General features: G+C 44.3%; 1 protein-coding gene across 1 annotated transcript; it reads right to left on the bottom strand.

The window, feature by feature from the left end:
* Window positions 1-277: 277 nt before the first annotated feature.
* LOC146189378 (angiotensin-converting enzyme-like) lies at window positions 278-27,992 on the bottom strand. Its single transcript, XM_084604215.1, has 14 exons — window positions 27,785-27,992; window positions 25,312-25,559; window positions 22,847-23,005; window positions 22,406-22,514; window positions 22,146-22,289; window positions 12,449-12,640; window positions 10,823-10,920; window positions 8,424-8,593; window positions 5,729-5,853; window positions 3,221-3,319; window positions 2,394-2,538; window positions 1,798-1,896; window positions 1,485-1,607; window positions 278-556 (listed from the first exon to the last, which is right to left on the bottom strand). Exons 2-14 carry the CDS (start codon window positions 25,531-25,533, stop codon window positions 367-369), a joined length of 1,875 nt encoding a protein of 624 aa, XP_084460341.1. The 5' UTR covers window positions 25,534-25,559; window positions 27,785-27,992; the 3' UTR covers window positions 278-366.

Raw genomic sequence — 27,992 nt, 5'->3', positions numbered from 1 at the left:
TGCCCTAGGGAGATACATTGCATTATATGCTGCAACGGCCGGGTTTGAACCCGGGTGCTACACGGTTCAGTAGCGGCGCGTCTCATCTAAGCCCAGCCGTTCTTTTTTATTGAATTTGAAAAAAAAATAAATTCATGAGAAAGGTTGTTTCATTACCGAAGCTATAAAAAAGAAACTGAAGGTTTTAAGGCAACAGTTTAACCGGTCTTTAGAAAAAATATTTTGATGTAGCCCTAAGGTAATGAGGGCCTTTAAACCCTGAATTAGATACGGAGACAATTTATTGCTTAGAGTGGTATGTGGCTAGAAAGCAAGTGTTTGTGTTTATGAGAGTCTGACATCCTCTCCGTGCTTTTATTTACATCTTTATGGACAAACGGTGGGGTCGTTGCTCCTCCAGCCAATGTAGCGACCTTTGTTGCGCTTCTTGAGCCACTTGTACAGAGGTCTGAAATACTCCAGGAGTGGCCCCGCATCCATATTTCTTGTCTTTCTTCTGGTCAGAATAGCTAAGGCTTGAGGCCATGGTTTTGAAGATCCTAGCGCCATCACGTCTCTGAGAAGAAAAATCAAATGTAAGTTAAATTTCTGGTAAGTTTTTCTGCTCTAGATACCTTTATCGCCGCTGTTTCTTACTAAACATTGCCCACATTTAGCCATTGGCTCGTTTTCGGTAAAAAAAAAAGAAAAAGAAAGAAATTTTCCACGTTTGTCTCGTGGAAAATTCGACAAAGACGTTTTTCACGCTCAGTCACCTATGATGCAACGCCCAAATCGCTAGAGTCTTCGACGGCAAATGACACCATCGTCGCCCTTCGGCGAAAATCTGACTTAACGGCTTTTGATTTCTCAATGGCGAACCAGAATATTCCGGGTTTGCATCACGCGCAGCTAAATGGGGAAGTACCGTCGTGAAACATACCCCAAGGAAAATGTTACGAGACCAAGTCAGGATGTCGGTAACCTCTTTTATCTTGCACCGTGGGCAATAACTGTTTATTACCCGAAGAAGGAAGTCAACAAATAAAACGCTAACTCAGTGAGCAGTACATCGCAGGGCGATTTTAAAAAGCCGTTATGCGATAAACGTGCAGGTCATCCCATAGTGAACCAATGCCGCACTCCCGACATTGCTATTTCTAACAACGCTCAAGCTTATCCGTGTGTTGTCACTCTTACCTATAACAAGTTTTCAGCTATACTTCACAGACATTAATGGTATATCATATTATGCGCGCCCTTTACGAAGAGGCCTGTGTTGATTAGAAAACGCCTGATTCGAAACTTAACTTTAATTGAACTGATGCTTTGGTCGATCATGTCGTTATGAATTATATCGAAAGCGCTACTTCATTCAATCTGCATAATTTGAATAAACTTTTCATCCACTTAGAATATGAAGTCCTAAGAATGCGTTGCAATTGCTGTACTTGACTGTGAAAATGTATCCTTCCTTTAATCATTAAGGGCATTTCAATACGTACCCGAAAAGTTTTCCCGCTCTTTTTGATCTGTAGAAATCACACTTGTACAGCGGACCAACGTGCCCGGCTTCATCACAGAGTGCCTTGTAGAACTGGAACTGCAGTACCGTGCTTACAAAGTATCTGTAATAAATGCATACAGTACCAGCCTCAACAATCAACTCCGGGCCGCCTAGCAGGTTCTCGAGGCGGCGACGAGACAAAATCTCTACGTTCTACGTCCCCAAGTTGAAAACCCTGCCGGGCACTCAATAAAAATACTATTCACACATATCAAAAAAATTTCATTACGAGAAACAATAAGAATACTCACCGTATGTATGGTACATCGGCGGATATATGATATTTTGCTGGCGGGTCAAAGTCGTCCCTAGAGCGGCGTACACCAGGGCAGATGCCTTGGTATTTAAGCCTGAAATAGACGTCCGTAATAACTGCTTGTCATTCGTATCAACTTTGGGGAAAAATATAAGTAAGAAAGTTCCAGATTCTAGTCCACTGAATTCGGCAAGGCTTAACAAATGTTTAGTTAAGTCGAGTAAGTGCTGGGGGGGGGGGGGGGATTTTTAAGAGGAAGGCATGGGCTGCTACAAGTATGAGTAGATTGCTCCCTGTTTGTAAACTCTGCATTTACTGTAGCTTTGTGACTTGCAGAATTAACATGAGTTATGAGTACCCGTTTGCTAATATTCTGCTGACATCACACAGCAACAATTCACGCAACGTTTCTGCGCCAGCAAAACGTGCTGTATCTGCTCACAGTGTTAAGCTGATCTTTATCTGCGTCGATAACTCCTCTGGGCTTCAAAGAGCAAAATAAAATTGAGTACGTAGTAAAGCCCTATTTTTAATTAGAGGTTTTCACACACTCCAAGAGCGCGTGCACAAATCCACCATGTTTACACTCACAGCAAGATCCACCAAGCTCTATTGTAGTTTTGTGGCTGGTAGGTTCCTTTAAATACATTCCATCTCCACAGATCGTACACGTAAGTTGAAGGGATGGAGGCCACTTTATCTAGGGCAACACTGAAGAGGTAGTTAATATCCCGCTCTGAAAATAAAAAAAAAAAAAAGATAGCCGACAAATCTGAAAATTCTCTCGGATGATCTACAGCGCATTTACAGAGTGACCGCATCATATCTGCGTTTGCAATTTGACTGTGTACCCCAGATGGCGATGATAACTTTATCTACACCCGACAAAGAAAAGTTTCCTCCCCTTTCAGCAGGCTCTAATATCTTGGGATTCAGCGGTGTTCAGGGCCAGAATTTGGAGTCCTAGGAGGCTTTGATGATCAGCCAGAACAAAGAAGTCCAAACATAACTCATCCATCTGGGTACCCCAGAAGTTACGCCGAAAAATATAAACACGTTGCTCCAAAATAGGTTGCGCCCTATGGCTATTATGGCATCATAATAATTTTCGATAACAGTAAAGTAAGAACAAATATTAAAGTCTGGGCCCGCAGTGGCGGTGCAGTGGTTAAGGCGTTCGGCTACTGTGTCCAAGGATGCGGGATCGGGTCCCGGCCACGGTGGCCACTTTTCGATCGAGGCGAAAAGCATGGCGCCCGTGTGCTGCGCGATGTCGGTGCACGTTAAAAAACCCCAGGTTGCCGAAATTTTCTGAGCCCTCCACTACGGCATCTCTCATAGCCTGAATCGCTTCAGAACGTTCAACCCAACAAACAAAAAATCCAAACCAAATAATAAAGGTAAGATATTTTAGTTACCGTAATCATCCGATGGATCTTTCAGCAGACCTACTGCTCGGAGATGTTTTGGGGTAGAAACAGATAGAGCAATGGTGTCGCCGATCGCTTCATGGAATCCTGAGGGGGAGGGGGGGGGGAGGCAAAAATCGTGATCGATGAGAAAACGTGTTGCTTGGCTGTAGTATGACTGAGTGCATTTTCTTAGAAATTTCTAGTTTCCGACGAAGATGTTTTGCTACAGTACTTTCAGCTTGAAAAGTTGTCATTCATATTATCAATCGCTTTGTACTATTGATTTGCAGGGAGGCTTAGCACGAGACAGAAGAGGACAAGAGAGGCACACAGGACGAGCGCTAAGCCTCACTGTAAATGATATACCAATTGACCCAGAACTCCACGTTACTCAAGTTGATTCGTATTCAGAGCAGCTAGATAACACTACCGCGAGCCATTTAAAACTTTTGTTGTTTGTTTTCAACAACCGGTAGCATGCGACCTTATCACTTCGCTCACGGAACGATATTGCACTGTGTTTGTTCATGGTCGTTGTCGTGAGACGGGGTGTTATCATTTCTATAGCGATTGCAATACTGCGCCAGGTTTTGAGCCGTCACGTGGTCCCGACGGAGGCCACGCTCGACCTTGAACAGCCGAGAAGGAGGAGGAGCAGAAGAAGAGAAGAAAAGGAAGAAGAAAAAAGAAAAAAAGGAAAAGAAGAAGAAGAAAATGAAGAAAATGAAAAAGAAGAAGACGAAGAAGGAGGAGGAGAAGAACAAGACAGGCAACTTACGCTCTCACGTCATACTTTTAAACATGGAGGAAGGGAACAACTTAGGAGAGGCCCTTGCCATTCCCAATGCATTGGAGAAAGTGTGGCGGAAGTGACGTCAAAATTTAGGGTTAGCCAAGTCGGGCCAATAGCAACGGCGACGATGTTGTATGAAAACTCGGGCCACTAGCAACAGCGTTGCTAAGGGCCCTAGGTACGTGAGCGTTGCGGAGATGAGAATGCGGAGGGTAAAGGAGGAGGAGAGACGTTGCAGCGTCCGGTCGCGGCGCGGCCGCGCCGGCTTAAAAAAAAAATGACGTCAGGGCTTCTCCTAAGTTCTTTCCTTCTTCCATGCTTTTAAAGGAGGAGCTTAAGTGTCCCCAATAATGTAGCACCTTACACTGATAGGGGAATAATGTAGCAGGCTAAAGAAGCTTCCGCCGTTGCTATCGCAATTCAACTAGGTTTAACCGGAGTTAAACCACAACTAATTGTTTTTGTTTTTTAGTACACAAGATGCATTGAGAAGGATCGCGAATGGTCCCTACCACGCGCGTCTGTGTCTACAATATTCTCGATTGTGCTAGTCACATTTTGCGTCTTTATCTAGATATTCCTATATGGCGACTTTAAATTGAGCCCTGACCAGTGCACCGGACATTGTAGATCGACGACTGCTGAGCACGCTTGCTGCTTTCGCCACCGCCGATTGCTTAATTCCTTTGCGGCCGCAAGTCAGCCCCATAAAGAGTTCATTTCGAGCGCAACTCCAGTCTCATATTTTTGGCAACGCCATTGTCTCCACGATGTGATGTCCCATGAGTATCCCATGACCGTTTCCCATGAGTATGTTTAGATACATTTCTGCTTGAAATACTGCTATGCGTACCAGCAACTGCTTTGTACTCAGTTCAGAGCAGCTAACATATTATTACTTCATTTCTCTTTCGCATAATTAACTTACAGCAGTGAAAATGAAAAGAGTTTTCACATTGCTCGGTTTATTTTATTGGTTATCGGTATTAAGTGCGCGTAGATAGTGATGCACATAATGGCTAAAGAAGAAGTCGCTTTCAGTCCCTGCGTTTCAAACAGCTCAAATTTCATCGAAGTACGATATCCTCTTCTATGATACACTAAGAGGAGTCTATAAACAAAAGTTTTAATTAAAAAAATCCCGGAGTTTCGAAACCGACTTGGCCCCCTTTTTAGGGACTGACAAGAGACGGTTGCTTAGTAGCTTAAGTACACGGTGTGGAGGGAGAAGGGGTAGTGTGGTGCAGGGAGTTGAGGGAGACGTCTACTTGAGATTGTGGGGTCAGGATTCCAGGCTATGCAAGTGTGGCCGTTGGTGTCTTTTCTCCTTTTGACCCTGCGGAGGAAAGCGCGTAGTCCTTCGGTTTACACCTGGGGAGGTAGCCCCGTTTACGACTAATATCGCTATGCGTAGTTTGGATATGCTAAGATTCTAGTAAAGGTCACTAAGGTTAGTTAGAGAGAGAGAGTTATCACACACAACCGTACTGGAAATTTTCTCAAAATATGTCACGGCATGTCACGGTAAATAGTGCGTACATTTAACGCGATCCAGTATGTTGATATGTTAAATTATCAGAACGTCACATGACAAGAATAACTACTTTAAAGACAGACACGTCAAAAGAAGTGAAGTGCATAAATGCAAGTATAAAGTAATGGTTTATAACATTACACAGAAGACTGAAAATGCTACTTAAAATGGAGCGTATATGGCTTACCAGGGTTAGCACCTTCGCGGAACGTGAATGGCTGCTTAGCGTATTTGAGGAAGTATTCTACGTGGCCCATTTCGTGGTGAACGGTACGAAAGTCGTCCATATTCACTTGCGTGCATTGCTTGATCCTGGGGACGTTGGAGGCATATGTATATATTTACGCTTAGAAATTATACAAGTACAATTCAGCATACTTCACTCGTCATGTGTTTCTACACGAACAGCTTTGAGAATAGTTTTCATCATCATCGTCATCATCATCATCAGCCTGACTATATCCACTGCAGGGCGAAGGCCTCTCCCATATTTCTCCACTTAACCCGGTTCTGTGCTAGCTGCATCTACTTGACCCCTGCGAACTTCTTAACCTCATCCGTCCACCTAACTTTCTGCCGCCCCCTGCTACGCTTTCCTTCCCTTGGAATCCAGTTTGTTACCCTAAGCGACCATCGGTTATCCTCTCTTCGCCCTACATGTCCTGCCCATGCCCATTTCTTCTTAATTTCCACTAAAATGTCGGTAATCGAAGTTTTCATCGAAGCTAGCTTTTTCAACTCGGATTCTGACTAATGTCGAGGAGGAGGGGGAGAAAACATTTATTTAGGATGAAATGATTTGGGAAAGGGAGGTACGTATGGTTGTGGAGCTGAGTGGCAGACCCTATTCCGGGACGCCATTGGCCACCGCCGCCGCTGCCCGAGCTCTCTGGACCAGGGCACGCTGGGCCTCCAGGTCCGAGCTGGACAGGGCCGCCTCCCAGCCCTCCCTAGTTGGCTGTTTTATAACCTTTTTGTATTTTGCTGGCAGGCCCACACCATGTGGTATAGGTCAGCATACTGCCCGCAGAATTTGCACCTACCCGTGAATGTCGGGTCCACGCGTTGTAGTATGGCGGGATTTAGAAAACACCCGGTTTGGAGCCGTCAAAGGATGTGCGAGTAGTAATTCACCCCTCGCTCTTGAGAACACTTGAATGATAGAAAAACTATTTTGTATAATGCACGCTACACCGATATTAACCTGAAGGAGTGCACACTTGTGGTTCAATGTTCTGGTTCTCATGCATGCGCAAGGAACATCGCAAAAAAGCTGTCAGTAAAGAAACTTTTGTACCTTCATTTCCAGCGCCTTTTGCATGTTACCTTAGTAGCAACAGCGATGGCGTAGCGTGTACCTCAAGGATCCTCGCCCGTTGTCGGCATCCTGACGCAAGCATGATTTAAAGGGAAAGCTTTACTGGCTACGTCCAGCCAAAAATTCATCGGAGCTACAATTTGACCTCATGTGCAGCGGCGGCACTCTCTTCTTCTTCTTCTTCTTGTGCTGCTGCTGATGTTTCTCGACACACTCGACAAATTTTACCCGTATTGGTACGTATCTCCATAAATATACAGCAATGCCTGACATAATGCCAGACAGCGTTCCATTCCCCTGCGTATACCCTTTCCCCTACAGCAAACCGTATCTGACCATTCTTAATCCTGCTGCCGCACTGTAATTAGGTTCAGCATATGTATGACACTATCCTGGCTTAGTAACACAGCATAACCAGGCAAAACAAAGCTCTCTCTTGCATAACAAGGCTTAGCCGATCTAAGCCGCAGTCATTTTTGTTTCTATCTCAGGAAGATATTGTGCATTAATATGAAGATAAAATTTATTTCGCGCCTGTATTTTTATGAATACTTGCTTAAAATATCAATGTGTTTTGTCATAGAGTCTCTCACATTCGCGTCGCGCATTCGCTAGGTACACTTTTAGTTAGTTGAACAAGCGGTACTTCGTCGCTAGGAGTAGCAAGCTCGTCTTGCAATCCGCCTTTTTCACAAGGCCGCTCTGCGCATGCGCGCCTCTCCCCTGGTTGAAAACAAACCACAAGCTCAAGCTGCAAATGCGGAGTTCCTGGCCTCCGTGATCGACGCAGCCGTAACTGATCTCGGAGGCCATGTGTAGTTAATATTCTTGACAGGCGCATGCGACAGATGGCGGTAGCAGTCCAGAACACACACCGTCATTTCGTTGGAGCCAAGGACGTTTTCAACCAGTAGCAGACGACTTTTCAACCACTCCCAGAGGGCGCCACATTTTGTGAAAAAGGCGGATTCGGTCGCTCTAGGTCGGATTTCTACGCCATCCAATGTAACCCAATTGTTATTGAGCTCAGTCACTTTCCTTCGGTTACATGAGATAATTTTGGCGTTAATTCAAGTATTTTTAACCCGTTAACAGGTTTGTGGGGCATAGTTGAGATCTATTTTCTTTGCGGCGTGGACAGATGGATGAAAAAAGGTATAAATATAGTCCTTAAATGTATTTCTGCATTAAAAGGGGGCTGCATACAAGGTCACACAACAGTCTCCCAGCGCTGGGGCCGGTAAATGAATGAAACTGACGGAAAGAGAGCACGTAAAACTTGATAATGGGCGATGAGAATACCAGATAAATTGAAATGAAAGAATAGTTAAAGATTTCGCCGAGGATACACGCGAACGAAAAAGAGGGAGACAGTAAGAAATAAAAATAAAAAGTCTGCTGATCGTTGCTGTCAAAAAAAAAATGAGTTCGAATACTGCTGAAAAAAGTTGCATCGTTCAGGTTGTAACTTGTTTTTAAACAAAGAGTTGGCTACATGGGCAAAGGCGAATATTTTTTATAAGCAAGTCGATTTTACCACTTCCTAGTGAGCCTCGTTTCGTACCTCACGTCATTGTTGATGTAGAAATCCCATGCGGAGGGGTGGCATACGATTTTCCTGTCCCTGGGTTTTTCCAGTATCGACCGCTTCCAGAATGTTTGCGGCATTGGAGGAAGGCCCATTGATGTGAAAAATCTTTCAGCTTGCTTGAAAACTTCTAGTACCGTCATTTTCTGCAGAGAGCACACGATCGAATGCAATTCATAGCAGTTTTAAAAGGAAGCGAAATAGCGAATACCAAAACAAAGAAAAGAAGAGACGCATGCATTTATGTTCACAACTTTGTTTCGGTTACATTGCTTGTCCATAGAATTGTATTCTTGAATGGAGAACATCTGTGTTTTTTTCAATACCTTTTGGCAGTTTAGTTACTCAAGGATTTGCAACGAAGACCTCAGAGGTTTACGGTCTGTCTGCTTTAAAATGAATGTAATAGATATAACTGCATTTTCAATCCGATACAATTGCGACTCTATTAACGCCGATAGTTAAAGTATCATGTCACAAAAAATGTAGATGATGCGGTTCTGAGGTCTAACACGCAAGAGACAACACTGCTTGAAATTGCGGTGAGCGTTGTTTTACCTCCAAAATTCTGCACTGAAATAATGAAACCGGTCAGCAGAAAATGCAGCATACACCACATACTCGAGTTTAAATGTACATTACCGTCAGCGTATTTACATCTCCACTTGACCGGAAAAGAATATCTTTACGTGCTTCTACCTGTGCCTTCATGGTTTGACTTTTGGGACACATAGGCACCTAAACAAACAGATCTCCTTCAAAAGCTTCCTTTTTAAAAGTCGCCAGCCTCGCTTCTATTATGAACTTATAGAGGAGTATGTCTCTGTTTAAAATAACGTTCACGGAATAATTTGACCACATTATTAAGGCGAAATTCTTTCTTGGCTCATGGTGAAAATATCGCGTGCGCGAGATCTGTCCACGAGATTCTGCGAGATGTGTTCTTGTCTAGCGTTCCTGGCGTCTCCACGGCAACGTTTGGGGCAAGACGACTAGCGACGCCGTAGCACCAATCCAACACATGCAGGAGCACTGCAACGAATGTACGCTAAAAGGGGAAATTTCTGCCGTGTGGCACGAGCTCTGGCCTTGCAAGCAAAAGCTGTACAAGTGCAGTTCGATTACCACGTGTAGCAGCAACGCTGAGGCTTTCTCATGTCTCCAGTGCAGTCCCTGGAGTGCAGTCGGAACGTTTTTCTGTTCTTCACTGTTGTAAACTCTATCTCAACACCCGGATGAAATTATGAACACTTAATTGCGTTTTATATTAAAGTAACTTGTTCCCAGATTTTACGGACATTCTCGAATGCGAGTACTGTTTTTTTTATTCTTGAATATTGACGCTTTGTTAAAAAAAAAGAAAAGAAGTGAAAGAAGTGAAGTGAAGTGAAAAAGAAAAGAAAAGTTGCCGTGTGCAACTTTTTCCTTAAATCCCCCATAAATTGTATGTTTATGGAAATAAAGGCAATTCAAATCAAATCAAAAACAGTTATTTTTACCCATGGTGATGCATTTTTATTGCGTTAGCAAAACTACGCCAGGTTTCGGCCCGTCGCGTAGTCCCGGGAAGGACCAAGTTTGACCTTGAAAGCCTCGAAGAAGACGAAACCGAAGCAGACGAAGACGAAAGACGAAAGACGAAGAAGAAGAAGAAGAAGAAGAAGAAGAAGAAGAAGAAGAAGAAGAAGAAGAAGAAGAAGAAGAAGAAGAAGAAGAAGAAGAAGAAGAAGAAGAAGAAGAAGGAGAAGAAGAAGAAGAAGAACGCTCGGTCACCCGCAACTAATGCTTTCGCTCCATATTTGCTTCAGCAGCATTGACCTCTTCTTATTTATATGTGGGCTGGTAGCTTACGCTCTCGCGTCATACCCTTAAGAGGATGAGCTTAAGTGTCCCCAATATTGCAGCACCTTAAGCTGATAGGGCGTGATAGGGGAATAATGTAGCAGGTGAAAGAAGCTTCCGCCGTTGCTATCGCAGTTCAGGGTTAACCAGAGTTAAACCATAACTAACTATTTTTTTTTGCATTATTCTTCACTGATTGTCACTGTGTGAAGTAGAAGCTGCAGCTTTTGTGTGTATGAGCGGGCCACGATCAGCCTAGTCTCTAGCGTGAATCCAGTTTAACCAGAGACAAAAATGTGTTCGTGCGTTAGGTTGTCTTACAACTGTTAGAATATCAGGACAACGTTTTTTCAGTGCAGTGTGAAGAAAGCCACAAGTGTAGCGATGGCGTCAGATTTCCCAAGAACGCCACAGAAATACTGTAATCTTGCATATTTCTACAGGTTATAATGAGACCCTCTGTATTAGCGAGATGCGCTGAAAATGACATTAAGTTTGATGCGGTATAGTGCGACTGAATAAGTATTGCTCACCTTTCGCCTCATCGCATTCGTGACGTTGATTGGCTTTTTGTGAGGGTAGGGTTGAGTGATGTCGATAATCGCAGACCACGACTGAGAGTGAATATGACCTGTATGTAACCCAGGAACATAAGAAATAGTTGCGGGGAATTCATTACTGACCAGCTTGACTACTATAGTACTATTATTACTTATTAGCTTGGCCACTACGAATAACTATTACTATTGCTGGCTAGTTGACTAGTCTTCCTGGCAATGAACCGAATGCACAGGCGTGAAGCCTTTCATAAAAAAAGTGCGTCACGTGATGATGAAAATGCCGAAGGCAGCAACTGGGGAGATTGACATTACATTAAATGAACTTAATATCACTCGACGGCCGCGATATCAGCAAGCGTTCTCTGTGGTCATTGACCTATGCTCGTTGCATTCGTCAGTGCTCAGTTTAAATTCGGTGAAGAAACACATAGATGTAGGTGCTTTCTGTATATGATTGCCCATATTCTAGAAGGTGATATCCAGAAATTTTGCAGAAATTTTGCAGAAATTGTCGGAAAAAGTTTTTGAACTCAGTTATTTGACCATAGTTGCACCATAACAATATGTATATATCTTTCAGACCCTTCCTAGGTAGGCTCGTAGTTACCTGGCATTTATTGAAAAAAATCCACCTACTGGTCTTTAATGGCAGTTTAATAACTCGTTGTAAGTCCAGGAAATGACTTAGTAGAACAATTCTACAACGAATCGAAATATTAAACAATGTGTATCAATATGACTGTACATGTGTTTCATAATTTCCACAGCTGCTTCAGAATTGTTTTCAAAAACTCGGCCACAGGTTGTTAAGCAAAAATATTTAAAGCCAATTCTGGCTACGCATTGAAATCTTAGACAGTTCTCATCCACTTGGGCATAAATGTATGTTAAAATGCCTTACAGATGACAGAAAACTAAAAGGTGCACTAGAATTCCAGACTTGTGAGGGATTCCTAGGTGAGACTTCTACACGTTTTCAACATTTTGTTTTACGTGAAAACCACGATCTTGCACTAAAAATGTAGCAATATTGCACTGACAAAATATGGGGGTCATTATTAGCGAGAATTTTAGCGAGGAGTCGATTTTAAAACGTGTAACGCAAGGAAATGCTTTTGGGCCTTTGTTAGACTGCCTTACCTAAATGATGTCTCTAGCGTTAGCTGTAAAGTTCATAGTTTACACTTTAGACACAGTTATGCATCTTACTAGTTTAAAATCCAGTTCACATAATCAAGGGCGGGAGCGAAGCAATGCTGTAAAATATATTTCGAAATGAATATAAGCGAACACCGTTTTTAGGCCGGAAAATCTTAATTTTGTCCAAATATGTCTTTTAAAGCGGACAAATTCAGTGCCTCTTGTTCAATCCATTGGTTAGCGTCGCCTCGCCATGTTCTATTTGATGAGCGTATGGCTTAAAACTCGCACGAAGAATAAGTTCAAGCTGAAGTTTTTTCTGTGCCCGGTGCATTAAAAAAAAAATGGAGATCCTATATACCTCCGGCTTGCAGTACTGTAATTTAGTATGGGGCTTCAGCTGTCAGTACTGGTTAAACATTTTTCTCAGACTCTAAAGCAGAGCTGTGTACTACATACCAAGTACGTGGGCAGGAATTGGTCCATCCCTTTTTATTTTATCGTGGCCGTAGACTCTGCGCAGTTTGGAACGGACGTACGCATGCAGTTGCTGGTACAGTGGTTTCAGTTGCTGCCATAGTCCTCTTATTTTCTCCTCGAAGCAGTCATCTTCGTATACATCCAGCCACATGCCACTCGCGTCTTTGAAGCCTGTTCAGTTATCGGCAAGGTGAAAAAAGAAACTAGTTAACGGTCAGTCTGACCACTAAGTTAAAGGTTGTGAAAACTGTGGCTATACCGTTCGCGCAAGCTTTCTTTCTTTCTTTCTTTCTTTCTTTCTTTCTTTCTTTCTTTCTTTCTTTCTTTCTTTCTTTCTTTCTTTCTTTCTTTCTTTCTTTCTTTCTTTCTTTCTTTCTTTCTTTCTTTCTTTCTTTCTTTCTTTCTTTCTTTCTTTCTTTCTTTCTTTCTTTCTTTCTTTCTTTCTTTCTTTCTTTCTTTCTTTCTTTCTTTCTTTCTAAAGTAGACTCTGCGCAGTTTGGAACGGACGTACGCATGCAGTTGCTGGTACAGTGGTTTCAGTTGCTGCCATAGTCCTCTTATTTTCTCCTCGAAGCAGTCATCTTCGTATACATCCAGCCACATGCCACTCGCGTCTTTGAAGCCTGTTCAGTTATCGGCAAGGTGAAAAAAGAAACTAGTTAACGGTCAGTCTGACCACTAAGTTAAAGGTTGTGAAAACTGTGGCTATACCGTTCGCGCAAGCTTTCTTTCTTTCTTTCTTTCTTTCTTTCTTTCTTTCTTTCTTTCTTTCTTTCTTTCTTTCTTTCTTTCTTTCTTTCTTTCTTTCTTTCTTTCTTTCTTTCTTTCTTTCTTTCTTTCTTTCTTTCTTTCTTTCTTTCTTTCTTTCTTTCTTTCTTTCTTTCTTGATTCCTTAGACACAGTCTAAGAGGGGGCCGAGGCTAAAGGCGACAACGCATCTGACAAGGGCCTCGACCCCCTTACACAATGTACACAAACAAAAATAGTAAAACAAAGTTCGGTCAAGCAGTCTATGTGGGTACTAAACGGGACTCGTCACTGCGAGATTGACATGCAGTCACAAACACTTTGATCTGCAAAACAACGATAAGTACAAAATAACAATAATTTAATGATGTATCGCGAACATGATGTCTGTAGCAATAGGCCATTGGACAACAAACCGGTTTCCAATCAGCAATCAGCAAATCATCACACATAACCATGACATGCATCGTGTAACCAATACGCTACAGTACAGTTTCACAGAAGTACACTAAAATTGTAAGAGATGACAAGGACATGGCGAGAGATCATAGAACGCATGAACACATTTTGCAATAATTTACGCCAATGAAAACTGAATATTACTGTTCACAAGAAAATTCCTGCAGTACTTCTTAAAACTTTTGAGACCCATATTAAAGTTTACCTGCATATCGTTGCTGTTCAATGCATTAGTTATTTGAAAATCCAGTGCTTGCCTTCCGTAATTGGTTCTAACTGGCGGCATTTTTCGTTCTGGGTTCCGAATGTTGTATGAGCTTGAAGTATGTGCTGGGGAAATATGTAGCTTGTGTTTATGGATCCATTGCAATAGTTTGAAGAAGTACACCTGGTCAGCCTTCAACATATTATATTTGACAAACAATGGTTCTGTTCTCAAAGACTGTTTATTACCTGCGTAATCTTCCAATATACGTAATATTTGTTTTTGTAATACATTAAGTTTATTGTAGTTAGAGCTTGTTGTCGTTCCCCAAACCAAAACACCATAGCTTATTTTGGAGTAAACTAGAGAATAGTACAGTGCTTGTTTTAGGCGTCTTAAAGGGCAACTCCGTTTTTTTTTATCATTGTGTTTTTGATTGAATTACATTGCTCGGCATGTCGTGACTCCAACACACACACACAAAAAAAACGTGTTTTTTTTCGAAATTCCAACTAGAAGTATGTTTAAAAAAGGAAAAAACAGCAAATTGAAACCGAAACTGATTTCACTGCTGAAATGACGTCTCAGCTGACGAAATGGTGACGTCACACTCAGTCTTAGAAAAACTCTCGTACGCGCGTTGGATCGTGGAAATAAAGTATGGAAATTATGACAGAACACATAAAATGTTTGAGATAACCAAATACAAGCCTCAAAATTTCATGATCGCGCAGGGAGTGGCCAGAAACGTGAGTGTACTGTTGTGGAAGCCATGAAAACTGCACATTTTACAATAGTGTTGTCCGCGAATGAATTATCGCATGGCGCCCAAATTTGGTAGGATGCGTCTGGGCGGAGAGGCCAACGTACAGTAAAATGTTTACCAGAATATTCAAATGTCAAAAAACCTCTGGAGTTGCCCTTGCCAAAACGACAACTATGACCTCAAATTCTGACAAACATATGCGCACGCGCGCGTATATATTTATATTCAGCCTACGAAGAAAGCCACAAGTAGCTGAAACCTGGGGAGAAAAATAAGCCCGGTGTTTAACTCCGGTTAAACCGATTAGGACGTAGAAAAGTACTGTTTGACATGGTTTTGCTATATGTTTGACATGATTGCAACGGCAACCATCAGGCAGAAGCTATAGATTTTGGCTCGGCTCTGACGACTGTATCTATTTTCGACTAAATGGCAAATCTTTCCGTTTTTTACTCTTTCTGGTGTCGAGGAATAAAAAATTATTTTAAACCATTTTTGTTACCGAATGCATCATCATCATCATCATCATCATCATCATCATAATCATCTACATCCTGACAATACCCACTGCAGGGCGAAGGCCTCTCCCATATTTCTCCACTCAACCCGGTTCTCTGCTAGCTGCATCCACTTGACCCCTGTGAAGTTAACCTCATCCGCCCACCTAACTTTCTGCCGCCCCCTGCTACGCTTTCCTTCCCTTGGAATCCAGTTCGTTACCCTAAGCGACCATCGGTTATCCTCTCTTCGCACTACATGTCCTGACCATGCCCATTTCGTCTTCTTGATTTCCACTAGAATGTCAGTAACTTCCAAATACAATTGATTACAAAGGATAAGGAACGCAACCGCACAGCAAGCTCTGAACCCACGACCTTCAAATTTCGAATGCGATGTTTTACCAACTGAGCTACGGATGCAGTTGCACGATCTCCTAATTTCGAGCGTAATTACGTTGCACGTAACTTAAAATTGACGATGATCACCAACACAACCTTCAACAAAAGGCGTCCCGTTTTATTGCAACTGCTATACGTGAAACGCGATCAAGCGTTGAGGGAGGGAGTTTGCGAGAATCCTCCTATGATTCTTACGGCGTCAAGACACATTGTTATAGTAATGAGCTGTTCATAGCCCAGTCGTAGCGTGTTCGCCTTCCGTGTTCGCCTTCCGTTTTCCCGTCCTTGCTGTGGTCGACTGCCTACTTTTAAGATTGTGCCAACTATAGCCTGTATTGCGATTCTCCTACACTGTCTTATCGTCATCCAAGCCTAGACAGCCAGATGTCAGCAGTACAGTACAGCCAGGCGTAGAGAGGTGCAGTGGCAGGTACGATATTTGCGAATGAGTGACATAGGAAGAACGCCAGCCATTTTGAAGGTGATAAAATACGATAACAGCCGACGCAGCAAGGCACCTTCGACTGCTTGCCCGAAACCTAGACGATAATGGTAGACGCTGTGTAACCATACATAAAACTGATGTTCTCAACTACGTACGATCTGAAATAATTTGATTCGTTTACTGTAACCTGAAAGAGAGCGACTTCGTGTTCATGAAAAAAAAAAAAAAAGCTTGTCTTCAAAGGCGACCTGCATCGGCCGATCCGGCGACAGTGTTGTCAGCTTGCAGCACGAGATCGAGGAGACAGGGAAAAAGCCCTTTTGCCGTTCATCAGATCCCACCATGTCTGGCTTGCTAACTTGACTGTTGAATTTAAAATATTGTAACGAGTACAAGACAGCGATCACTGATCGGAACCGTTTCACGCGCTACCTCAGTTTCGTCCTCTTTGTCCTCTGTTCTTCTTTGTCCTCTTTTCAGAGAGGCATGCGGCATTACCCCCCCTCTTCGAAAGCGGCGACTCGACGCTGGGAGTGTCTTCAGATTATGCACACAGGAGAAGCAGGGAACACAAAGCTGCACACGCGCAAAAGATCACTGCCTCTCATAATACGGTTTCATCCGCACTACATGAACAGTTTCAGCACTTGAGCGCCGCCGTGTTGAAGGTCGTTGGCTCCGGGCAACAACTTCGTAAGTCACGTTACTAAGACGCCGAATGACCTCGTATGGCCCAAAGTAACGGCGAAGTAGTTTCTCGGAGAGTCCTCGACGGCGCACTGGTGTCCACACCCATACAAGATCGCCAGGTTGGTAGTGAACGTCTCGGTGTCGGAGGTTGTACCGACTGGCATCGCGATGTTGTTGTTGTTGAATACGGCATCGTGCGAGCTGACGCACTTCTTCGGCCCGCTGTAGAAATATGTCGACGTCTGCATAGGCGTTGATGACATCGTCGCCATGACTTATGGGTAGCATAGCGTCCAACATTGTGGTGACGGGACGACCGTAGACTAGCTGGAATGGCGCAAGACGCGTCGTCTCCTGTTCAGCCGTATTGTATGCAAAAGTTGCATACGGAAGGACTTCATCCCACGTGCGATGCTCAACGTCGACGTACATGGAAATCATGTCTGCAAGCGTTCTATTGAGGCGTTCAGTCAGTCCGTTTGTTTGCGGATGGTAAGCAGTAGTCCTACGATGACTTGTGCGGCTAAGACTGAAGAGAGCCTGCATTAGTTCAGCCGTAAAGGCTGTACCGCGGTCAGTGATAATAACCGATGGGGCACCGTGGCGCAGTACGATGGTCTTAAGAAAAAACTGGGCTACTTCTGCAGCAGTTGCACGGGAAAGTGCCTGTGTCTCGGCGTATCGCGTTAAGTAGTCCGTCGCCACTACTATCCATCTGTGCCCTGATGCGGACGTTGGGAAAGGGCCCAGAAGATCCATGCCCACTTGCTGGAAAGGGGCTGTTGGCGGAGGTATCGGCTGAAGGAGCCCTGCAGGCTTCAGCGGAGGTGTCTTTCGCCGCTGGCAATCTCGGCATGTTCTCACGTAGTGCTGGACTGAAGGTAGCAACTTAGGCCAATAGTACTTTTGTCGAATGCGTGCTAATGTTCGCGTGATTCCTAAATGACCAGCCGAAGGCTCATCGTGGCATGCGTGCAAGATTTCTGGCCTGAGGTCGGACGGCACAACGAGAAGAAAGGTTTCCTTGTTGTGCTGAAAGTTTCTCTTATATAGGACGCGATTTCGAATGCTGTAGGAGGTTAAACCCCGTGCGAAAGCACGTGGGACAGCTACATCAAGGCCTTCGAGATGCTCAATAAGTGGGCGTAAACCGGGGTCAGCCCGTTGACGCTGGGCCATGTCGGGGGTCGTGACGACAGCAAGAAACGGGAAGTCATCGTCTTCTCGGTCGGGAGGGGCAGCATCAACTGGTGCACGAGACAAGCAATCGGCGTCGCTGTGCTTACGGCCGCTCTTGTATACAACCGTAATGTCGTATTCTTGGAGACGGAGGCTCCACCTTGCAAGCCGTCCAGAGGGGTCTTTGAGGTTGGCTAGCCAGCATAAAGAATGGTGGTCGCTCACAGCCCTAAAAGGTCGGCCGTAAATATAGGGTCGGAACTTAGTTATGGCCCAAACTACCGCGAGACATTCCTTTTCCGTGGTTGAGTAGTTCGTCTCTGCTTTTGAAAGAGAGCGACTTGCGTAAGCGATAACTTTCTCAGTGCCATTTTGCCACTGAATCAGAACGGCACCGAGTCCAAAATTACTGGCATCGGTATGGATATCCGTAGCGGCGTTTTCGTCAAAATGAGCAAGTATCGGGGCGGCCTGCAGTCGCCGGCGCAACTCGTTGAAAGCATCATCTTGATCTTCTTGCCACGCAAAAGGAACATTGTCTCGGGTAAGACGCGTAAGAGGCTCGGCAATCACTGAAAAATTCTCTACGAAACGCCTGTAATAGGCACAAAGCCCCAAAAACCTTCTAACGGACTTTTTGTCGGTTGGGCGCGGAAAATTTTTCACAGCAGCAGTCTTGTCGGGATCTGGTTTCACGCCCTCAGAACTAATAACATGGCCAAGAAAGCGAAGCTCCTGGAATCCGAAATGGCATTTCTGTGGTTTTATCGTCAGTTGGGCTGAACGCAGTGCCTGTAGTACCATTCGCAGTCGGTCAAGGTGCTCCTCAAAACTAGCCGCGAAAATGACGACATCGTCGAGATACACTAAGCACGTTTGCCACTTCAGTCCAGAGAGAACGGTGTCCATCATTCGCTGGAAGGTTGCTGGTGCAGAACAGAGACCGAAAGGAAGCACTTTAAATTCATAAAGGCCGTCGGGGGTGACGAACGCTGTTTTCTCTCTGTCCCTTTCGTCCACTTCTATCTGCCAGTAGCCATTCTTGAGGTCAAGCGACGAGAAATATTTGGCATTGCGTAACCGGTCCAATGCATCGTCGATACGTGGGAGCGGGTATACGTCCCGTTTCGTTACCTGATTTAACTTACGATAATCGACGCAAAAACGCAAGGTGTTGTCTTTTTTCTTCACTAACACTACAGGCGAAGCCCAGGGGCTGGTAGACGGCTGTACCACGTCATCGGTAAGCATTTCCTGCACCTGTCTTCGAATAGCCTCTCGTTCCGTTGACGACACTCGGCATGGGTGTTGGGAAATCGGCTTGGTCTCCGCGTCAACCATAATGCGGTGTTTGGCTACTGGGGTACGCCCAACTTTCGAAGACGTTGCAAAGCATCCAGCAAATTCATGAAGGAGGTCTAGGAGTCGCCGCCGCTCAACCACCGACAGATTGGCATTAATGTCCACAGTTGATAGAACGTCGGGTGCATTACATCGGGCTGGCGAAGGCGGCGACAGAGTACAGATGTTCCTTGGCTCAATAAAGTCGGCAACATACGCGATGGCCGTTCCTTTCGCAATGTGCTGAAACTCGGTCTCGAAATTCGTAATCCAGAGCTTCGCACAACCGTCCCGTAAGCGAACAAGTCCTCTTGCAGCGCAGATCCCTTTCTCAAGAAGCAAACCCACGTTCGTCTCTGCCAGTACGTCTCGGTCGCATGGTGAGTCGCTTTCTACCAAGACCATAATGCTGCACCGTGGCGGGACCGTAACGTCACCAGCTGTAATACGTAAAGCGGACGTTGATGAACCGTCGACGCTAGATCTCGCAATGGCTTGGCTCGGCGAAAATGTAACTCGTGATTCTTGCAAATTAATTATCGCACCATTAGCCTGTAAGAAGTCCAAGCCGAGTATGACGTCTAGCGAACAGTGGGTAAGTACAACGAAGTCGCAAACATAAACAAATCCGTCAATTGCAACTCTCGCAACGCATCTTCCAGCCGGGGTAATAAGGTGTCCCCCTGCAGTGCGGATCTGAGGCCCAGTCCACTCGGTTAAAACTTTCTTCAATTTCCTGCATGCTAACCCACTGCTCATAACTGAATAGTCCGCCCCCGTATCAACTAAAGCTGTAATGAGACAATCGTCGATAGCAACCGGTATGTCCGAAACTGCGCACTCGGGATCATCGTTACATGTCGACGTCTGATAGCCGTTATCTTGTACTAAGCTCGATGGAGGATGTTCAGCACTTCGCTCGTCAGCGGCCTCACCTCCGCAGGTCGCTGTTCCTAGTTTTCCCGAAGCCTCGGGGAGCGGGGGCTCGTCGAGCGGCTAGTGCGGTGTGTAGAGGGCCGTGGACTTGGAGAACGATAACGGGAAGAGGTAATGACGCGGGACCCGTATTGTGGGACGTCCGGAGGATTCGTATGCGTCGACAGGTACTCCTCGATTTCGAGTGGTCGTTCACCACTCCGAGGACATCCTGCACGCGGATGGAAGCCACGAAGTCCGGCGCGGCGGTACGGACAGAACCTTAAAATGTGACCGGCCTCACCACAGTGGTAACAAAGGGGCTGATTGTCAGGGGTACGCCAGACGTCAGTCCTTCGGAATCGTGCTTCGGCTAGAAGAGGAGGATGGCGTGGGCTTGGATCAAGAGTAGGGGGGTTCACTCTGGCTCTGGGAGAGCCGTACCCACTGTGGTGCTGGTTTGGATGCGGCACAGTGGGGTTCCCTCTTGGAAGATCACAGAGGTTATGCTGCTGAAGCACGGCCGCGTACGTTGGCACACTCGGTGGCGGTGGCTGCACACCAGGCACAGACGGTTCCGGGACGACGGCTTGCCTCACTTCTTCGCGAACGACCTCCGCGAGTGATGGAAGCCTCGACGACGATGTTAGACCCTGTAGCTGAATATGTCTCAGCTCTTCCCTGACCACAGATCGAATCAGCTCCCTTAAGGCATCATCAGAACCGTTGATGCCGGAACCGTAGACGACCGGTGACATGGCGGACACGTTACGGTTATAGTGCTGAGCCCTGTGTCGAAGTGTTTGTTCTATCGTGGTGGCCTCCGCTAGAAACTCTGATGCCGTGCCAGGTGGATTGCGCACAAGCCCAGCAAACAGTTCTTGCTTCACCCCGCGCATTAGGTGGCGCACTTTCGTCTCCTCTGACATATTTGGATCAGAACGCCTAAAAAGGCGGATCATGTCCTCGTAGAACATTCCAATGCTCTCGTTTGGGGCTTGGATACGAGATTTCAGCGCCGACTCCGCACGCTCTCTTCGGTCGTTGGCGGTGTAGGTCGCCAACGGCTGGCGACGAAAGAGGTCCCATGTTGATAGTGTTGTTTCGTGGTTCACGAACCACGTCCGCGCTAAATCTTCAAGAGCAAAGTAGACATTATAGAGCTTCCTTTGCTCATCCCAGCCGTTGTAATTGGCGACCCGTTCGAATTGGTCCAGCCAGTCTTCAGCGTCCTCATAAAGCTCGCCATGGAAGGACGGTGGCGTTCGAGACTGGAGGACGACGAAATGGGGTGAAGACTCTCCGTTAGCAGCAATGTTCGTGTTGGATCTATGCATGTTGACCACAGGCGTGCAGGAAAGAGGCCCGAACTCTGGCGACTGACCTCGAAGGCGGCGGCTGCAACTGCGATGGACCGGTGTCAAATCCGTGGTGGCTCTCGGTTGCCCTTGAGGGGTTGCACTCAGCAAAAAGGGAAATCGTACCCGGCTGCTCCACCAGAAAATGTAACGAGTACAAGCCAGCGATCACTGATCGGAACCGTTTCACGCGCTACCTCAGTTTCGTCCTCTTTGTCCTCTGTTCTTCTTTGTCCTCTTTTCAGAGAGGCATGCGGCAATATCATAAATAAAACCTGGAATGCTGTATTTGCTTCAGATGCAGTAAAAGTTGAGTATGAATTATTAACTGTCATCATCAAGCACATTTACCGTGATCACTGCCCCAAAAAATTTCCTAATACAAATAATAAAAGTTGTAAGCAATATTTCTAAAAAAAGATAACAAAAACGAAAATCAAAATATTTCAGGAGCTTGCAAAAACTAAGCTACTCATTTATTTCACAAAATATCGGGTTAAGTTACATCTAAAACATTTTAGCCTTCCTATACCAGAAAGACAGGCGGCTTTGCCCTGTCGTAGCCGTGACAAAAGAGTTTTCTTTCGCTTATTTGCTGTGTACTCAGCATAAGCGCATTTGCCTCCCATGAAAAAAAAAAAAGAAAAAAAGATGAGCGACCAGGAGTCTCACCATTTAGCCTAGCAGCCTCATTCTGCAGCTTGACGTATTGAAGGAACTTTCCCCTCATTGGCTTCCCGGCAACCTTGCGAAACTCGTTCCACACGTGCAGTAGCTCCTTGTAATTCTTCGATGTTTTCAAGATGTTCTTTATCTCTGGTCGTTGAAGTACGCAGAATTACAGTTGGCGGAAAAAAATTGCCATAAGTTAAATAATGCACTTCATATTGCCGTTGATGCTGTTTAACATTAGAAAGAACGCTCATCGCTACCTGGGTCTAGGGACAAGTTGCACTTCTCGGTATTTGTGGCCTTGCTTCTGAAAGGACACACTTTCGCAGATGCATGATTTTCTTGCATTTCGGTGACTAACTTGACTAACTGAAACAAAATATCAAACGCAGTCGTTGAGGCTCCGTAATGAATTCATAAGCAGCATAATATGTTTCAAACATGGCAGACGAAGAAGGCCTTACAACTTGGCATGTGAGGAAACGCCGCTGAAAGTTAGTTCACACCTGAAGTTTATAATTTTGCCCAGTGTCTATCCAACCCTTGGCACTCTGCCTCACCTAGCTCCCTCCCCTTTTTCTTCTTGTAATAACCTACAACTGGGGTAGGGTCGCAAAAATTGAACAAAAGATTTGAATATGCATGCTTGCAAGGAGAGTGCTTTCTGACAGTTTTGTGAGTGTCTGTTATCAACTAGTCACCTTGTCTTGCTTCTCAGGACTCAGGATGGCTGTGCCAATCCTGGATAACTTGCGGAATATTCTTTTAACTTTTTGGTCTTTGAAATCAGTCCACTTAAACTGCATGATATTCCTCCAGATCTCTTTTTCCAGCCTCTTAACGATGAGAGATTGTGCAACCTGTAAAAGAAGGGGGTACGAGATTATAGGCATCAGTGAAGGAACCAGTCTTTTTCTTACTTTCATTTTTTTCTTGGTTGTAAATGTCCGAATAAGAAATGAGAGCAAATGCCGCTGGATGCGGCCCGAATGCACCTGAACCTACGCTTTTCTGGAATTACAATGCAGGTATCACTAGAAAGTTGATGAAAACGTAAGCGTTTTGCGCACAGTTTCTGTATTACCCCGACATTGAACTGAAAATTGCAATAGTGACCACGAGAATATCCTCAGGAATATCAGGTCTTTAGTTAAAAGATATGTTAAATTAAAAAAAAAAGACACTTGCAAGCATTTATGAAGCATATACCTTGGAACGTATATGCATCTGCGCCATATCTGAAGAAGATTAAAGGGACAGAACACTGGAATTTAGATCTCCATTTCTTTTCACCGCAGTGGAAAGATTGATGTCTAAAATGTTCAATTCCATAACGGTTTTGTTAGAAACGCTACAGAAAATTTTTACCGGGAATTTTTCGATCAATGCGCGCGCCCGTTTATATGCAGTCCGATGCTGGAAACAATGAGCAGCGACCGCGATGACGACTGGTGGTCGACAAAAAAGACGTACCGAAAACAAATATGACTTTCGCTCGCCAGACAGTAATCAGGTATTTTTTGCGTAGATTAACGTCCTTTTCAGTTTCGCACTCAATGCTGTTACGGCGCAATAACGCACGCCCTCGTCGACGAAAGTTTTAGTGGGCACTGTCATCGCTTCATTCACGAAATTGCAAACACCGTGTGGCGCCATCTAGAGGCAAAACCTGAAAACATACTTCTCGCGGTGCGAAAGCAGGGGTGGTTTTCAGTTAAGGACGCACTGGAGAGAGCGCAAAATACAATAAATTATGGCCAGCCCTCCTAGAAGAAAAAAAAGAACAGTGAGCAGTTACGAAAATCAGCGATATTTTGCTGACATGTATTCACATGGTGGGCTACACTGAAATTACTAGGGTTTCTCCGCTAGGTAGCGCCTTGGTTGTTTTTATGCGATTTTCAATGGCAAATTAAAATAACAAAGCCTCCTTTCTTTGATATTGTAGTGCTCGATCTGTGCTATAGGAGGCAAGATCTTTTCATCTCCACCATAATCTCGTGACATATTTTGGTCAGTGTTTTGTCCCTTTAACTATCAATACGCACTTTTTACAATGTGCCTGGGGTAATTCATGTAAATAAATAAAAGGTGTTTCTCTGTTTAACTAAATATGAAGCAATTATTTTGCTTATAAGGCAGCTATATTAGCTTTAAACACATGAAATCGGAATTGGCGTTTAATTCTTTCTCAAAGGGAAGCCAACGACAATCCTTGGAAACCGCAGTTAATGCGTGGCTGTCTGCGTGGCAATAAGGGGGCGTATATAGGTTACTAATTTGACATCAGAAAGATAATTGCTGTTGCTGTGCACCTGACACTTGCATAATGTTAGAGGTACGTGTATACTCATATATATGTCGGTAAATTTCAGTTTTTGATATTTTGGAAAGGAAACGCCTCAATATTGATCTAATTGGACATCAATTACAGATTTTAGAATGCCTTTCTGTAATACTAAAACTTGTTCTTGTTAGCTATCGTTACACCTTAAACGCCCCAGAAACATTAAACCCCCTCCTTTATTGCAGAAAGATTGTTAGCAAAAAGGGCCATTGTCAAAATCAAGAGACACTTCTTTAGATCTGGACGCTTTTTTGTAGGCTCGTAAATGTGCTGTGAGGCCCTCAAAATACATATACAAAAATGTAATAACACTGCATATACAGTACTGCTCTATTATCCCGCTTTCTTACAATACGCAATGTGCACATACTGGAGAAATGAGGCTAAAAATTCGATATGTTCAGAAATGTATGTTGATTTCTAGCAACATCGCTAATCTGCTTGTTTTTACAGCGATCAGTTGCATCAACCTCTGCTTGTTTTCTTATTTTGTTAAATAAGAAACTTATTTTCATTCCATGATTTTTTTTATCTGGCGTATCTGGCCATGAACGTGAGACAGTTCTTGTACAAAGCTTACTCGAACTATTCTCAAAACTAAAGGCGGACCTTAAGTAATTTCGTTACACATATTTGTGCCTTTGAAACCAACATTATTTTATTCCCGTTAAAGTGCCTTCAAAACGTTGAGGGATCGTATGATTCCTTTAGAATAGCCTACACTCGTTTCCAGAATGAAAAAGGAGCCGTTTCCGCAGCCTCTCCAAATTGTCATTGTATACCGACTGACAAAACATGATAACATAAAAAAGGGCTCACGGTTTTGTTCTTGTTGTACTCGGTGAGGTTGGTGACGTAGTTCCACTCGGCAACTACTGCTTTATACACAGTGGATGTAAGTATGCTGTTGACGTAAGAAATGTACTTTATCGCCCTTGCTTCGTCTTCGCCACAGTCGATCCTTCTGAAGGCATCAGGAGCTTCTGGCATACAGATCAGCATGAGACAAGAGAACCACAGGCCCCAAGAAGTCGCCGCCATTTACGAAGCAGCGGCACCTGCAATCTCTTCCAGGAAACGAGGACAGAGATAAATGTTAATTTCACGCAGGTCCTAAGGGGATCAACTGTACGTTGTAACGGATAAATAAATAAAGCAATCCCACAAAACTTCTTTCTCATAAATAACAAATGATCGTTTTTACCTGTATCCCAGATGATGACATTGTACCGCTTCTTTTAACGCAATCCCGTTCTGTGAATTGCAAACCTGAACTAAAATGTCCCTCCAGAATGTGAGAGAGAGGCAGCATGCTTTGAGTGCAGAGTAACTGTGACAAGCGATGATGCTTCTCGAGGATGTGCATGATAGCGTTAAATGGCACATTATGGGAAAAATCAGGCGTCGGCGTTGTGAGCAAAAAGTCGTGGTCATGGCAATTACAGGTGGAAGCTATTAGCTGACAGGCTCGAACACTGATTCTTCGAAGGTATGTTGCAACTAACAGGACCACATCAAATTACAATGAAGAACACGAGCAAAGAGGGCGAAGTTCTGGCGCGTGTCGCTCGTTTTGTGCTGTGCTGTGATGTGCAGTTTTTGTTCGCTTGTGCCTTATGTGCCCTGGCCCTAGCCCCGATCCACATAACACCTTTGGTGGAGGTGCTGAGTCCGATCTTCGCACCACCGAGCTTCGCAGTGGTCGCCAGGCTGGGACCGCAAACATGACCCAACCCAGCGAGTCACGGAGCAACATATCGCTCCTTTGGTTATGCTTATGCATTAACTGTCTGTTGCATGAAAAGTGATTTTTGTTGCTTCATAGTCCGATCTAGGTGATCTGTGAACGTGTTCATTCACATGAGGTATAACTGTTAATGCATCGATAATTAAGGCCACTTTTTATCACTTCTGTTTTCAAGGAGCTGATATCCATGTTTGAGAACATGCGATCTATTGTAACGGCTGACGCTGACGTAACTCGTTGGACTCGTTATATAATGTCGAAAACAGAAACAAAACATTTAGGTCATTGCTACTAGAAGTATTAGCTGTATACATGATGAAGTCACCACAAATGACCACTTTCTTTTGCCGGGTTAGTGAGGTTATACGGTGATTCTTCCAGTTTAATAAGGAATTGCTGGGCTGTAGATTCGGGTACATCCCACCAGTAATGATGTTATTGCCTAAATCTGCGAAGGGCATTTCATATCTACCTATTCTTGCCTTTGTTAAGTGAACTACTTTTTTTAATCTATGACAGACACAAAGCTACACCATCACCTCTAGAACCAGTCACTCTTGGCAAGGACAGAAATTATTAACCAGGTAGGTTCAAAAATTATTAAGCTACGCTTATGACATAGCTATTATGTCTCCTAGTTTGCTGGGAAAGAAGAGCTGTAAGTGAGTTACAGCTATTATGCAAACTTCAAATGTTACAATATAGAAATAATGTTTTTTCGACATGTAATGTCCAGATTGTTCACAATTTTATCTATTTTTTTTTCATGGATACATGCATTAGGAATAAAATAAAGAAGCTGCACCATGTTACACAGGTGGTTGCAGATGATATATGAAGGAAAAGGGAATTGTTTGCTTTTTCTTACCAGAATATTTGAATTTTAGACCCAGACGAGCTTCTAGTTGTTCGCTTTTCTCGGGTGATTGCCAAGACAAGCAGCGCTTTGTATATAGGGGTATTGTATTCAGGTATACAGGGGTATTTGTATTCAGGTACGCGGCCGTGGTCTCACCAAGTCCTTCGTCGTTTGCAGATTGTAAGAATTTGTCCAGCACTACGCGTGACACAAACTCCACAATGACGTTCGTTTTCTTATTCTGCTTTGTTGGTACGCGATGTACTATGTCTAAGTTAGTGGTTTCAACGCCGATTCCAATTTTTTTCGGCTATTTTCTGAAATAATTCTACCAGCCACTCATCCTCGCTCTTCGGGATGCCCTTAATTTCGACCTTAGGCGGTGCCTTGTGCATTGTTTTTTCTGTGTGCTTGCTATTGTTTGTGTCGATCAGTTTTTCTTTCTATAGTAATAGCGGAACAGGAGAAAAGGAACTGACGCAAACACTATCAAACGCACAGAAAGAACTAACTGAACTAAAACTCATTAGGCTAACCACAAATGGTGGGAACAAGGAAGGATTCACTTAAGAGTGCATGTGAACGACAGGGCTTAAACAACCAGAAACGAATTGCAGCGCCGTAAGAATAATAAACGTCGGCGTTAATGACTATTTGAGATAGTTTGGAATGTGCCAGCCACTTACCTCGTACGAAGCTTTTTCTTCCGCTGTGGGGTATGGCTATGTCGGCGAAACAAACAGCATACATCGTTTCTTTTTTGCTACGAGTCTAAGATGCAGTCGGCTGCAGTTTCCCAACTGCGAAAGCTATGGTCGTAATCAAGGCGCAATTGTTCAGTGCCATGCGGGGTGTCAACAAAGCTTGCACAGCGCGAATCCCATACAATAGGCG

This window comes from Amblyomma maculatum, chromosome 5, assembly GCF_055883805.1.
Source record: "Amblyomma maculatum isolate TAMU_Amacu chromosome 5, ASM5588380v1, whole genome shotgun sequence".
NCBI classification, from domain to species: domain Eukaryota; kingdom Metazoa; phylum Arthropoda; class Arachnida; order Ixodida; family Ixodidae; genus Amblyomma; species Amblyomma maculatum.
This window is presented reverse-complemented; position numbering and strand designations above follow the sequence as displayed.